Genomic DNA, 13,028 nt, shown 5'->3' with positions numbered 1-13,028 from the left:
GTATTGCAGAGATGCTTCATTAATTCAGATGGGAATCCCTGAAGGAAATATGGGACTCTTTTTGCAAGGCATTATTGTGGAAATTTAGAGAACTGACATTTGAGGCCAACTGCCGAACCACTTTACTTCTGCAAATGCACATTTCACATATGAACCATAAAGATTAGCTGTGAGAAGGGCTCACACAGAGACAGTTGTTTTTACATTGCTCTATTTTAATGTAGAACCGGACAGGAAATGATGACTAATGTTAATAGATACCCTCTATCATGTACTATGTGTGAGTTTGTGGAGTATATACATATGTAGGTACATTTTTATAATTAATCAGAGTTTTGGATGCAGTTTTGAATGTGATATTGCTTAGATTACCATGCACCTTGTACTGTGTGTTATCTGTGCTGTTCATATTGTCTCTAGATGAATAAACTACTAGTACTATCTGTATTCAGTGGTACCCAGATATCAGTTTCAAATTACTTTCATTGTTATAATAATTTCTTGATTATGATAAAATATACACTACTGGCCATTAAAATTGCTATACCATGAAGATAACAAGCTACAGATGCGAAATTTAACCGACAGGAAGAAGATGGTGTGATACACAAGTGATTAGTTTTTTAGAGCATTCAAACAAGGTTGGCACTGGTGGCGACACCTACAACGTGCTGACACCTACAACGTGCTGACATGAGGAAAGTTTCCAACTGATTTCTCATACACAAACAGCAGATGACCGGTATTTCCTGGTGAAACGTTGTGATGCCTCGTGTAAGGAGGATAAACGTGTACCATCACATTTCCGACTTTGATAAAGGTTGGATTGTAGCCTATCACGAATGCGGTTTATTGTATCGCGACATTGCTGCTCGCGTTGAGCGAGATCCAATGACTGTTAGCAGAATATGGAACCGGTGAGTTCAGGAGGGTAATATGAAACGCCGTGCTGGATGACAATGGCCTCGTATCACTGGCAGTCGAGATGACAGGTATCTTATTCGCATGGCTGTAATGGATTGTGCAGCCACATCTCAATCACTGCATCAACAGATGGGGATGTTTGCAAGACAACACGCATCTGCACAAACAGTTCGACGACATTTGCAGCAGCATGGACTATCAGCTCGGAGATCATGGCTGCAGTTACCCTTGACGCTGCATCACGGACAGGAGTGCCTGCGATGGTGTACTCAACGACGAACCTGGGTGCACGAATGGCAAACATCATTTTTTCGGTTGAATCCAAGTTCTGTTTACGGCATCATGATGGTCGCATCCGTGTTTGGCGACATCACGGTGAACGCACATTGGAAGCGTGTATTCGTCATCGCCATACTGGCGTATCACCTGATATGATGGTATGGGGTGCCATTGGTTACACGTCTCGGTCACCTCTTGTTCACATTGACGGCACTTTGAACAGTGGGCGTTACATTTCAGATGTGTTACGACCCATGGCTCTACCCTTCATTCAATCCCTGCGAAGCCATACATTTCAGCAGGATAATGCACGACCGCATTTTGCAGGTCCTGTACGGGCCTTTCTGGATACAGAAAATGTTTGACTACTGCCCTGGCCAGCACATTCTCCAGATCTCTCACCAATTGAAAACATCTGGTCAATGGTGGCTGAGCAACTGGCTCATCACAATACGCCAGTCACTACTCTTGATGAACTGTGGTATCATGTTGAAGCTGCATGGGCAGCTGTACACATCATCCAAGCTCTGTTTGACTCAATGCCCAGGCATATCAAGGCTATTATTACGGCCAGAGGTGGTTGTTTTGGGTACTGATTTCTCAGGATCTATGCACCCAAATTGTGTGAAAATATAATCACATGTCAGTTCTAGTATAATATATTTGTCCAATGAATACCTGTTTATCATCTGCATTTCTTCTTGGTTGGCAATTTTAATGGCCAGTAGTGTAAATAATAAGTAAAATATTGGCAAATATATAAAATTAAGCCCCTAAAAATTACAAAAGTCTGCCAAATATTAAGTATAACAGTTTGCAAATACTTCATGGTAGTAGTTTGAACCTCATTTTTTTTATACCTAATCCAAAGAATTTCAAAATAAACAGAAACCTTTCTTAGCGCATCACTACCTGCTCTTTCGAATGGAACAAAACTAAAGAAAACAGATGGTGATAATATTTAACAGTGCAACATCAAATTATGCACAAACTGAATGCAATATTATTTTGATTGCTTGTTTATGTATTAAGAATTTTTATAATACTAATGAATAACTGTTGAAGTTTGATAGAGATGATAACCATTTTTTTTCACATGTACTAAATGACATTCATTATACTTTGTTTGTACCAAAATACAAAGTTAGAAATGGGTGAAGTGGTTTCACAGATTTCCAGTGGCTATATTATTTGCATATTGTCACAGGACTTTGCACCCTTATAGGAAAACTCAAAAAATTATATGCATAACAAGTGCTCCATATGTGCCCCTTCAGTGATTCTGCAGATATTGAGTAGATAATAATGTTCTTCCCACGTTTGGCACAGAAGGTCCCTATCAATATCTTTAAAAGCCCTGTAGATGCACCTCACAGTTGTGGCAGGTGTATTCGTAGAGGAGGTTCAAACACTGAACTCTCGCTTAACCCCACACAAAAAAATCGCATTGGCTTATATTAGGAGAGTACGAAGGCCATGACGTGAATAGTTGATTATCAACCCCACCTTGACTGTGATCCATCAGTTTCTCAATATCCTGTTTAAGAATTCATGAACGTTGCAATGGAAGTGGGATGGAGCACCATCCTGTTGGCAGATGTAGTCCACACTGCCAATTGCCAGTAGTACCATATGCTAATGTCCAGATACACGTATCATGTAACGGCCTTTTCACAAAAGAGGAAGTGACCAGAAGTATGAAATTGTGAGACTGCACAGAATACATTAATATTTGGTGAATCTCAAGTGTGCTTCATGATAACATAAGGATTCTCTGTCCTCCAGATTCACACATTGTGCCTGTTCACTGTGCCATTCACAAAAAAATCACTGAAAATGAGTTCCTCATGAAACCCACCCTTTTTTATTAACTGCTGCTACTATGCTGAAAATTTAAGGCACGAGACTCTGTCATCAGAAGTCAGGGCTTGTAGTAATTGTAGGTGGTTAGGCTTTAGCTTCAGTCATTTCTTCAAGTTCTTCCAAATGGTCGGTTGTAGGATCTTCAGCTTTCTGGTTTCTGTATTTGTAGACTTCTGTGGGCTATGTGCAAAACTCGCCCACATGCAGTCAATCGTTTCTTCACTCACTGCAGCTGATCCTTTGATTTCTCCTCACAGAGGTCTCCTGAAGCTTCAAACTGTGCATACTATCACCGAATGGGGTTGGCAGTCGGTGGATCATTGTTGAACTTTGTTCTGAAGTGTCATTGGACAGCTATGCAGACTGATGTGAATGCGTATCAAGCACTACACAAGCTTTCATTGTGCCTGTTGCCATCCATCTTGCCTAACTGTTTATTGCTGTAATCTTGTGGCAGAAATGTGAAAGTGGCTGCAACAGAACAAAACTTCTTGAGCTCTTGTATATGAGTGTTGAGTTTTGTGGCAATATGTCAGTTGAAACTTCCTGGCAGATTAAAACTGTGTGCCCGACCGAGTTCGAGTCTTGGTCGGGCACACAGTTTTAATCTGCCAGGAAGTTTCATATCAGCGCACACTCCGCTGCAGAGTGAAAATCTCATTCTGGGAATATGTCAGTTAATGTAGCTACAGTGAATTTATGAAATTGCATCAGTAACGGGAATCACAAAATGGCTGAAAAATTATTGCAATTTATTCTTGCCAAGACTGCAAAATTATTGCAACTGATTTTTGCCAGACTTTGACCTCATCTAATATACAATGTGTGAATGTGAAAATACTATGAAATTTTAAAAATGTGAAGAGCACAATATCCTGATATCTCTCATTCATTGCTACCAGTTTCAGTTTTAAGCCATATTAAATTTGACCAGAATTGAATATTTGTGCAAAATTTCATTCACACTGGGTATGACCAGGATGGGACAATTCCTGTAATTGGTCAAGTTAAAATGAAATGACACAATGTGGTTATCCCTTTTTTTATTGTCTGTCTGTTAAAGTTATTTTAGTTTCTCTAAGTAATTACTGTTTTTTAGTTAATGATACATCATTTGTCATTGTACATAAACTGTCTTGTTGTAAGCAAACTCTTAATTATTTTCCTCGTGCTGTGTTTTGTATGTTTAGCGTTTGTGTTCAAGGAGATACAAACAATAAAAAAGTTTCTGTTCTTATTTTTTGCAGATATAGAATGTACAGGAAAAGTCAAACAACAGGATTTCCATCGCTTATCACTATCTTCTCAGCACCAAACTATCTGGATGTATATAACAATAAGGTAAATATTCAGTGTTGGCATATTTATTTCTTGGTTAGTAATAGAACGTGATTCTCAATTGTAAGTGTTAAAAATGATAAGAATACTTGAAACTATATTAATTACATGGTTTAAAGACAAATGCTTTGATTTGACAGTTTTACTTAAAAAGTTAAATTTTCTCTTATGGTGTCATTGTAACTGTACTGCCACAATATTAACATAACAGTTAATGGACTGTGAAAGATATTTGCAGAATTTTAATGCAGTGAAGTAAAAAAATTTTCAAGGTAATTCAGGAATACAGAAATAAAAGTTGCTGAGGAATAAAATAACTAGGAGGTGCAGGGAAGCTAAGATGAAACGGTTGCATGAAAAATGTGAAGAAATCAGGAAAATAATGATAGTCGGAAGGAATGACTAAGCACATAGGAAGGTCAAATTAAAAGCAGGGGTGGTAATATCAAGAGTGTAATGGGAATTCCACTGTTAAATAAATGGTACTGCATATAAGAAATGAGTTGGAGGTCATTTAGATTGTAATATTGGTCTGAGAGGAAATCCCCTCTGGAGTTTTCAAAAAAAGGTAGGAATGAGAAGATGTAGGCATTTAACAGTTGAGGTACATACGAACAAGACAATGATCTGGCATATGAACTTAGATTCTCACTTAAGTGAATATAGGCTCTCTCTCTCTCTCTCTCTCTCTCTCTCTCTCTCTCTCGCTCTCTCCTTCTTTCTTTCCTCCCCCCCCCCCCCCTCCTACCCTTTCCTCCCTCTCTCTACAGTACCAAAAGTACCACGACCTGACTGGGGTGGGGCTTGGTGGGGTGAAAGGAAGATTGGGGACATGAACAGGGACAGCTGTGCACTCAATGAGGGGGACGTGGGGTTGATGACCCCACCTACCCAAGAGACTGAGAACAAGAAGACTGTATGATAAAGTATTGGTTAAACAGCCTCCTTCCAGGTACACAGTTTAGAGGAACTGGTGATGTGGAGGCAAATCTAGGTGGTTTGATTTGTAAAGCAGCCATTGAAGTCAATCTTGATGTATTCAGCATTGTGTTCTGCAACTGGGTGATACAAATTGCCCTTGACTGAACATCTTACGTTTTAGAATGTTTCTGCCCAACCATAAGTTTACATGGATTTTAGCTTACTCTTTAATAGCACACCACATATTTCCCTTTACTGGTCAGTAAGTGCCCAAGTTTTCAGGCTGTTTTATTGTGTATAGGCATGGCACTCAATAATCAGAAAGTTAGTGTCTCACAGCATCCATCTGGTAATTGCTATTGATGTGACTAATTTTTACATTGAAATAATACGAGGGCATACTGAAAAGCAATGCCTCCAAATTTTTTATGTGAAAACCTTCATAGATTTTTAAAGAAAACTAAATGTTATTAACATTCTACATCTTTATTCTTCATGTCTTCATATATATTTCTCAACGTAGTCATCACGGTGTTGAACACATTTCTCCCAATAATAAACCATTTTGTTGATACTGTCGCTGTACAATGTTTGACTGTGTTGGAAGAGCCACAACCTCACCTCTGCTTGCTCCACTTCATCACTATCAAAGTGAATACCTCAGAGGTGTTTTTCAAGTTTTGGAAATGAATCAAAATTGGGTGGGCCAAGTCGTGACTGTATACATGATAATAGATGACAGTTAATGCAAGGCATCAGATTGTTGCAGATGTCGCAGTGCTTGGTTGTAGTCTGGGGTTATCATGCTGAAGGGGAGTGTGATCCATGTGTGGATGACCTCTTGGAATTCGTGCTTTTGATTACAGTATGCTGTTTCTTGTGCACTAAGATAGTTCTATTAAACACCACCATGCTACACACTACAATTTGGAGCCTTCTAGTAGTGTGTTGTTGTAAGTGAAGTGGGAAAGCAGACTGAGTGAAATGCATGATATGTAATACATCAACTGATATTAAGAACAGGATAAAGAATTCGGAAGCACTACTTTTCAGCATAGCCTTGTGAAAGAATTAGCACACTATGTGGTCAATAGCCATAAAACAGGTAAATATGAATTAATTGTGAACCATAATTACTACATGTTCCAGCATTGCCCCCATTTTCTTTCTTTTTTTCCTTGCCTTTTTTCCCCACTGGATTGGCATTTTACAATCAGTGTGATATCTGTTGTTTTAAATTTAAAGTAACTTTAAAATTTTTACCTGTCACAAAGAAACCTTGCAAACTTTTAAACTTTTTGGGAACTGTAACTTGTTGAGACAATGAACACAATCACTTTGCATCTTATTTTGATGCTTTTTATTCCATAGTAGATACAACAGTTCTGAAACTGCAGTTAAAAGTACTCTCCTCTACATGGTCTTTTTATCCTCCATGGTACTACATATTATTGTCTCAAGATGCCTTGTGAAGTTAGTCTTCCATACAAAATTGTTAAGAATTGCATGGCCACTTGTTGACAAACCCTAGGTAGTCTTCCCATCTTCCTCAATAATCAGTAAGTATTGCAGTGAGCGATAATCGTGCAAGAAATTTTAGTTTTTTCTCGTAATGGCTAATACTAATAACTATGGCTAAAGATTATTGTGACATACAATTCTAGCACCCTCCCCAATAACAATTTACAACTTTGAGCAGTAAATCTTTTTGTACTTCCTGGTGGGTATCTGCTTGGACATCTGAAGATATTAGTTTCAGTAGTCAGCATAAAATCATCAAAACATCTGTTCAGTATTTGAGGACAATTAAGTATGGACCAGATTATACATAAATAAAACTTGATATTATGTCACTAAAATTTAATATTAATTAATTATTATGTGCTTCTGAAGGCATTTCCCCATAATGAATTGACAGGTCTTAGTTCAGCAGCATTGGTTCTGGAAATTAAACTTCCACCGAAGTTTGTTTTGACTTTCCTGTATGCCAAGTCAGTTCTTTCCCAGAATCTTATTTCTTTCTCGATTTCTTCACATTTTTCATGTAGCCATTTTGTCTCAGCTTCCCTGAACTAAGTTATTTCATTCTTAAGTGACTTGTATTTTTGCATTCCTGAATTTCTCTGAACATTTTTGAACCTCTTTCTTTCAATAAGCAGCTGAAATCTTTCTTCTTTTATCCATGGTGTCTTTGCAGTTACTTACTTTGTACCTCTGTTTTTCTTTATAACTTCTGTGATTTCCCTTTCAGAGATATCCACATCTCCTCAACTGAACTGTGTATTGAGCTATTCCTTATACAGTATCTATAGCCTCAGAGAACTTCAAGCATGTCTCTTCAGCCCTTAGTCTTCCATATCCCACCTCTTTGTGCATTGATTCTTCCTTACTAATCTTTTAAACTGCAGCCTAACCTTTACCACAACAAAATTATGATAAGAGACCATATCAGCTCCTGGGTCTGCCTTACAATCCAGTAAATGATTCCAAAATATTTACCTGACCATGATGTAATCCAACTGAAATCTTCTCGTCTCCCGTTCTTTTCCATGTATACTTTCTCCTCTTGTGATTCTTGAACAGAGTATTTGCCATTACTTGCTGCAATTTATTGTAGAACTCTGTTAGTCTTCCTCCTCTGCCATTTCTCATACCAAGCCCATATTCCCCTGTAATTCTTTCTTATACTTTTCTCCCTGCAACTGCATTCCAGTTCCGCATGACTATTAAATTTTCATCTCCATTTACATACTGAATTACTCGCTCAGTATCCTCATATACTTTTCCCATCTCTTCATCTTCTGCTTGCAGTGTCACCCTGTATACCTGAAGTATTTTTGTTGGTGTTAGTTTGCTGTCAGTTCTGATGGGAACAAATCTATCACTGACCTATCCACAGTAACTCACTCTCTGGCCTACCTTCCTACTCAACACAAATCCTACTCCTATTATACCATTTTATGTTACTACTGTTGATATTTCCCTATACCTGTCTGACCAGATATCCTTGTCTTCTTTGCATTTCACTTGACTGACACTCACGATATCTAAATTGAGCCTTTGCATTAACATTTTTTGATTTTATAGCTTTCCTATGATGATCAAATTTCTGACATTCCATGCACCAGTTCATAGAACATTATTCTTTCATTTGTTGTGCTATCTTTTTCTCATGACCGCCTCCCACTTGGCACTTCTCTCCCTTGGATCATAATGAGGGTTAGTGTGGGATCTTTTTCCAAAGGAGAGATCATCATAACACTTTCTCATTTATAGGTCAAATATCTTATGGATACATATTATGTGTCTTTAATGCAGTAGTTTCAATTACCTTCTGCATCATCATGCCATTAATCATTGCTCATTCTTCCACCTTCAGGAGCAGTTTCCCAGCCTAAGGTTGAGAGAGTGCCTTGAACCTCTAGCCACTCCTCTGCCCTCTTTGACAAGCCTGTTGGTTGAATAAGGATGACTTCTTATGCCAGAAGTCTTTCGCTGCTGTTGCTGATGATTTTTATTCAAAATTTAAGCAGTGTTGGGGTTTGAACGTGAGACCAAGGGAATTTTGTTTACTAATTGAAGATGCTATCCCTAGACAACAAGTGCATGCATTAATGCATTATAATGTTGGGCTAGGTCTCCTTGTTCTTTACAGATATAATGTGTCAGAGGTCTCGCCATATCACATGGTTCTGAATGTCCTTGAAGATTGCATTGATGACACATCATCAGTCATATGCTTCCAGTTTCTCTGTGGTGACTGCTGCATAATATTTCATCTGTCCTTGACTGTGAATGAAGACTGTTCGTTTCTCTGGTCTCCTACAATTTAGCAGCATGGCATTTATTTTCCTGATGTACCTCTCCTAGTGCAATTCCTTTTGTGATATTCTCCTCTCTTATGTTTGACACTGACCTTTTAGGTGGGTGGATTCATGAACTTTTCCTTACAATAGTCTGTTGGGACTGCTTCTGTTAATGTCACAGCTATCACTTGAGCTATTATAAAATCCTCTCCTCTTACTGTCACAACTGTTTTAATCTTCTCATCGTGGATTCCCTGTATGATTATTGGTGGTGCTTGCTTCCCAATTAGAGATTAGCTTCTGGAATGCCTGCTCCCCTCATTCCCCCCCCCCCCCCCTGCCTCTCCCTCCTCCCTCCCGAATGCTTTTTTGGAATTACTGTTGTGTGGTGTCAATGCCCCTTGTCCATTCGGTCATGCTTAAGCTCTGCTGTGTCTGCTAGAGAATAATGGTCATGCATGGTAATCCAAAGTCCATTTCGACTCGTAGTTCTCCAGTCCAATTCCCTTCACACCTGCTCAAGATGCAGTGAAATCGTGTGTGAGTAGATTACTTTGTGGTTTCCTACAATCTTACTTTTAAGAAATTTTAATAGTGTGCTATAATTATGGCTTAGTGTTAGTTCAAAAGCTAAATTAAAATTCCATGTGGACACTCTTCAGTTCACCTTTATTCCCATCAAAAGCTCTGGGAATTAGCTTATATGCATCAGATAAGATTATTTTCTGGGTGGGGGCGTCACTTCCTTCTAGATTCATATTAGGGATTTTTCATTCTTTCTCAGAATCATGCACCTCATTTGTATGCTGTATTATGATTCACTTACCATGTTTCTTAATCAAGTTGTCAGTGCTGTGTTGCGTCTTGTGAAGGCATAACAGTGGAACTTAGTTCTTTCTACATGCATATCCTGCTGACAAGTTGTCTCTCCGAGAAAATCGTATCTTTTTTACTCTGACACATTAGTTCTTGGTTAAGGTACTCACCTAGCTATCAAAGCCTTGACCCCACATCTGATACCAGTTCATATGTTGGAACCCCATGTGGGTTGCACTCTACTTGCTTTGAATCTTGTAATCAGGTGGGAGGAGACATGGTATTTTAGGTCATCTGTCTCTTGCATGTGAGCTGCTACGTGTGGGGTTGAAATGTGACAGGTGTCAAACTGAAATTTTCTGGTTCTCTGTGGTTAGAGACAGCAAAAAATGACTCTGATGTCAGAGGAAGGAGGTACATTTGGTGCCCATAATGAGATTCTGGCTTGGCTTTTGGTCTGTAATTGTCATTTTTGTGCATTCACATGAACGTGCCTAAAAGCACAGGCACCGGATTATAAGTTGAGTCCTGAGACCCATTTAAGAAGTGTAAAACATAGATGAGCATTGTAACTTCAAGCAGTTACTGGATGTTCCAACTAGTTACCAGTACAAATGGCCACACCAGCCTAACACCCTATTAGAAATAGGGTTCAAATTTTATTGAATTGTATTTCATACCATGAACCAGGAAAGGAGTCAGTTGCCAGTGCTCTAATTGAACCCTTAGGTTAAGTACACATCATAATGGAAGTGACAAGCAGATATTAAGTACTTGTAGGCAAACGTGTGAAGGAAACCACTAACCACATTCCACAGGTACCCACAGGCAAGTTTTGTAGTCCCTTTTAGTGTACAAGTGTAACTGAGTATAATTATTCTTACTCAGACAGTCCCTGCTGTTGCCTGGTAATCACCCAAAATGCTAGTTTCAGTGTATGATGGGGCTGAATTTTACTGCTTGCTGATTGGTGGTGTCTGTATACTGCATTTGGGCCTGTTTCCTTAAAGTAGCGCATGACTGCATCATCTTCGGAATCCAATTTGCAGTAAGTGAGCATGACCTCAGCAGTTTCTTAACGTGCATGAGCGCATACGGAACTGGAAAAAGGGACTAGCACTGCCTATCTCAATCTGATTGACAAGGCTCACTGCTAATATTCATATCTGGATGACTTTTTTTATTTTTTGGCATCCCCTTCTTGATTCAGTCATTACAATGCATGTAAATCTCTAGATTAAATAATTTCAAAGCTGCCTACTGAGCAGAAATAACAGATGAATGATAAGAGAAACCCTCTCTCAATTTTGTGTTATGTAGCTACCATCTCATTACAATTTTTTTTTTCATTCTGAAGCATTCAGGAATTCGTGTATGCATCAATCTAGGATATCTAAAGTAAAATATCGCTGTTCTTTAATTTTTAATGTAAGGGAATAAAAGTATTATGAAATGCTCTCTTCTGTTTAACTGTACAAAACCAGTGTTGTTACTGAAAACAAATAATGGCTTATTCTTAGTGGTTTTTATGAACATATGTTGTAGGCTGCTGTCTTGAAATATGAAAACAATGTGATGAACATCAGGCAGTTCAATTGTTCACCACATCCATACTGGTTGCCAAACTTCATGGACGTTTTCACATGGTCACTGCCATTTGTAGGAGAAAAAGGTAATTCATTTCCTTTATATGTACCAATTCACCTTTGGATACCTTTTGCTTTTTTTTTTCTTCTCAGATGGGCCAGCTAAGGACCATGTGCCCATTTCCATTTCTTATTTGTTGTTGTTCCCCCCCACACACACACTATTTTTTCATCTGTTCACTGTGTGTTCTCTTTCTGTCTCCTGACCACCTTTAACCATAATTCATTTTTATTATTTATTAGTCTGCAAGGAGTATTTGTTATTTTACAGCATCTGTTTTTATTTAAAATTAGAAGTTATTTTAGCATTCTCATAAACTTAAATCAGGTTTAATCGGCATCATAAGTTGTTAATATCAGCTAACAGTTACAAAGTTACAAATATTTATGGTATTAAATACATATAGTGTTTCTCTCGTTTAAACCACAGCTGTTCTTGTTATCTCAATTAAGTTTAAATTTCACATGAAACTGCTGTTATAATAACTGACTTTCTCTTATTTCATTAGTACCTTACACTCACAGTAAAGGAACTTCCTGGCAGATCAAAACTGTGTGCCAGATCGAGACTTGAACTAGTGACATTTGCCTTTACCAGGCAAATGTTCTACCAATTGAACTCCCCAAGGTTGATTCAAGACCCATCCTCACAGCTTTACTTCTGACAGTACCTTGTTTCTTACCTTCCAATTTTACGGAAGCTCTCTTGTGAACCTTGTAAGACTAGCACTCCTTTAAGAAAGATATTGCAGAGACAGGGCTTAGCCCCAGCCTAAGGAATGTTTCCAGAATGAAATTTTCACTCAGCAATATCCTTTCTTCCAGGAGCAAGGTTTTGCAGGAGAGTTTCTGTGGAGTTTGGAAGGTAGGACATGAGCTAATGCCTGAAGTAAAACAGTGAGGATGGGTCATGAGTCGTGCTTCGATAGCTCAGTTAGTAGAGCACATGCAAGCAAAAGTTTGTGTCTCGGTCCAGTACACAATTTTAATCTGCAACAAAGTTTCATATCAGTGCACATTTGACTGTAGAGTGAAAATTTCATTCTGGAAATAAAAAAAAATCAATGATGGCTAGACTGGTTTGGTTATCTATTTTGCAGATGAATGTTTTCTTGTCTATTGGTTGATAATGATTTGTAAGCTAGATCTTAATATTGTGGTTGCTACCAGGAAAAGTAAGTGTGAGGTTACAGCTTCAGTCACTCACCACGTGTCCATCGTATTTGTTGCAGTCACAGAGATGCTTGTGAATGTGCTGAATATTTGTTCAGATGATGAACTCATGTCTGATGGAGATGAAGGGCTTGAAGAAGGTATGTATTTGTGCTGTGTGTTCTCTGTAGTTACCATTACAACACTAGCTGATACGAATTCTAAAGTATTTAAAGTAGCAGTATGCTTTCTTTTTTATCTGTGTTAATTACATTATCTGTTT

The 13,028-nt window shown here is 38.3% G+C and overlaps 1 protein-coding gene across 3 annotated transcripts in view; it reads left to right on the top strand.

Annotated features, from left to right (window-relative positions):
- The window catches only part of LOC126457010 (serine/threonine-protein phosphatase 2B catalytic subunit 2-like), an 804,363-nt gene that overhangs the window by 747,169 nt on the left and 44,166 nt on the right, over positions 1–13,028 (top strand). For all 3 annotated transcript variants that reach the window (XM_050092980.1, XM_050092981.1, XM_050092979.1), the window contains exons 8-10: positions 4,314–4,407; positions 11,493–11,619; positions 12,826–12,906. In XM_050092980.1, coding sequence (XP_049948937.1) covers positions 4,314–4,407; positions 11,493–11,619; positions 12,826–12,906 — 302 coding nt within the window. The remainder of the gene's footprint in view (positions 1–4,313; positions 4,408–11,492; positions 11,620–12,825; positions 12,907–13,028) is intronic.

The sequence above is a fragment of the Schistocerca serialis genome, chromosome 2 (genome assembly GCF_023864345.2).
Source record: "Schistocerca serialis cubense isolate TAMUIC-IGC-003099 chromosome 2, iqSchSeri2.2, whole genome shotgun sequence".
Taxonomy (NCBI): Eukaryota; Metazoa; Arthropoda; class Insecta; order Orthoptera; family Acrididae; genus Schistocerca; species Schistocerca serialis.
This window is presented reverse-complemented; position numbering and strand designations above follow the sequence as displayed.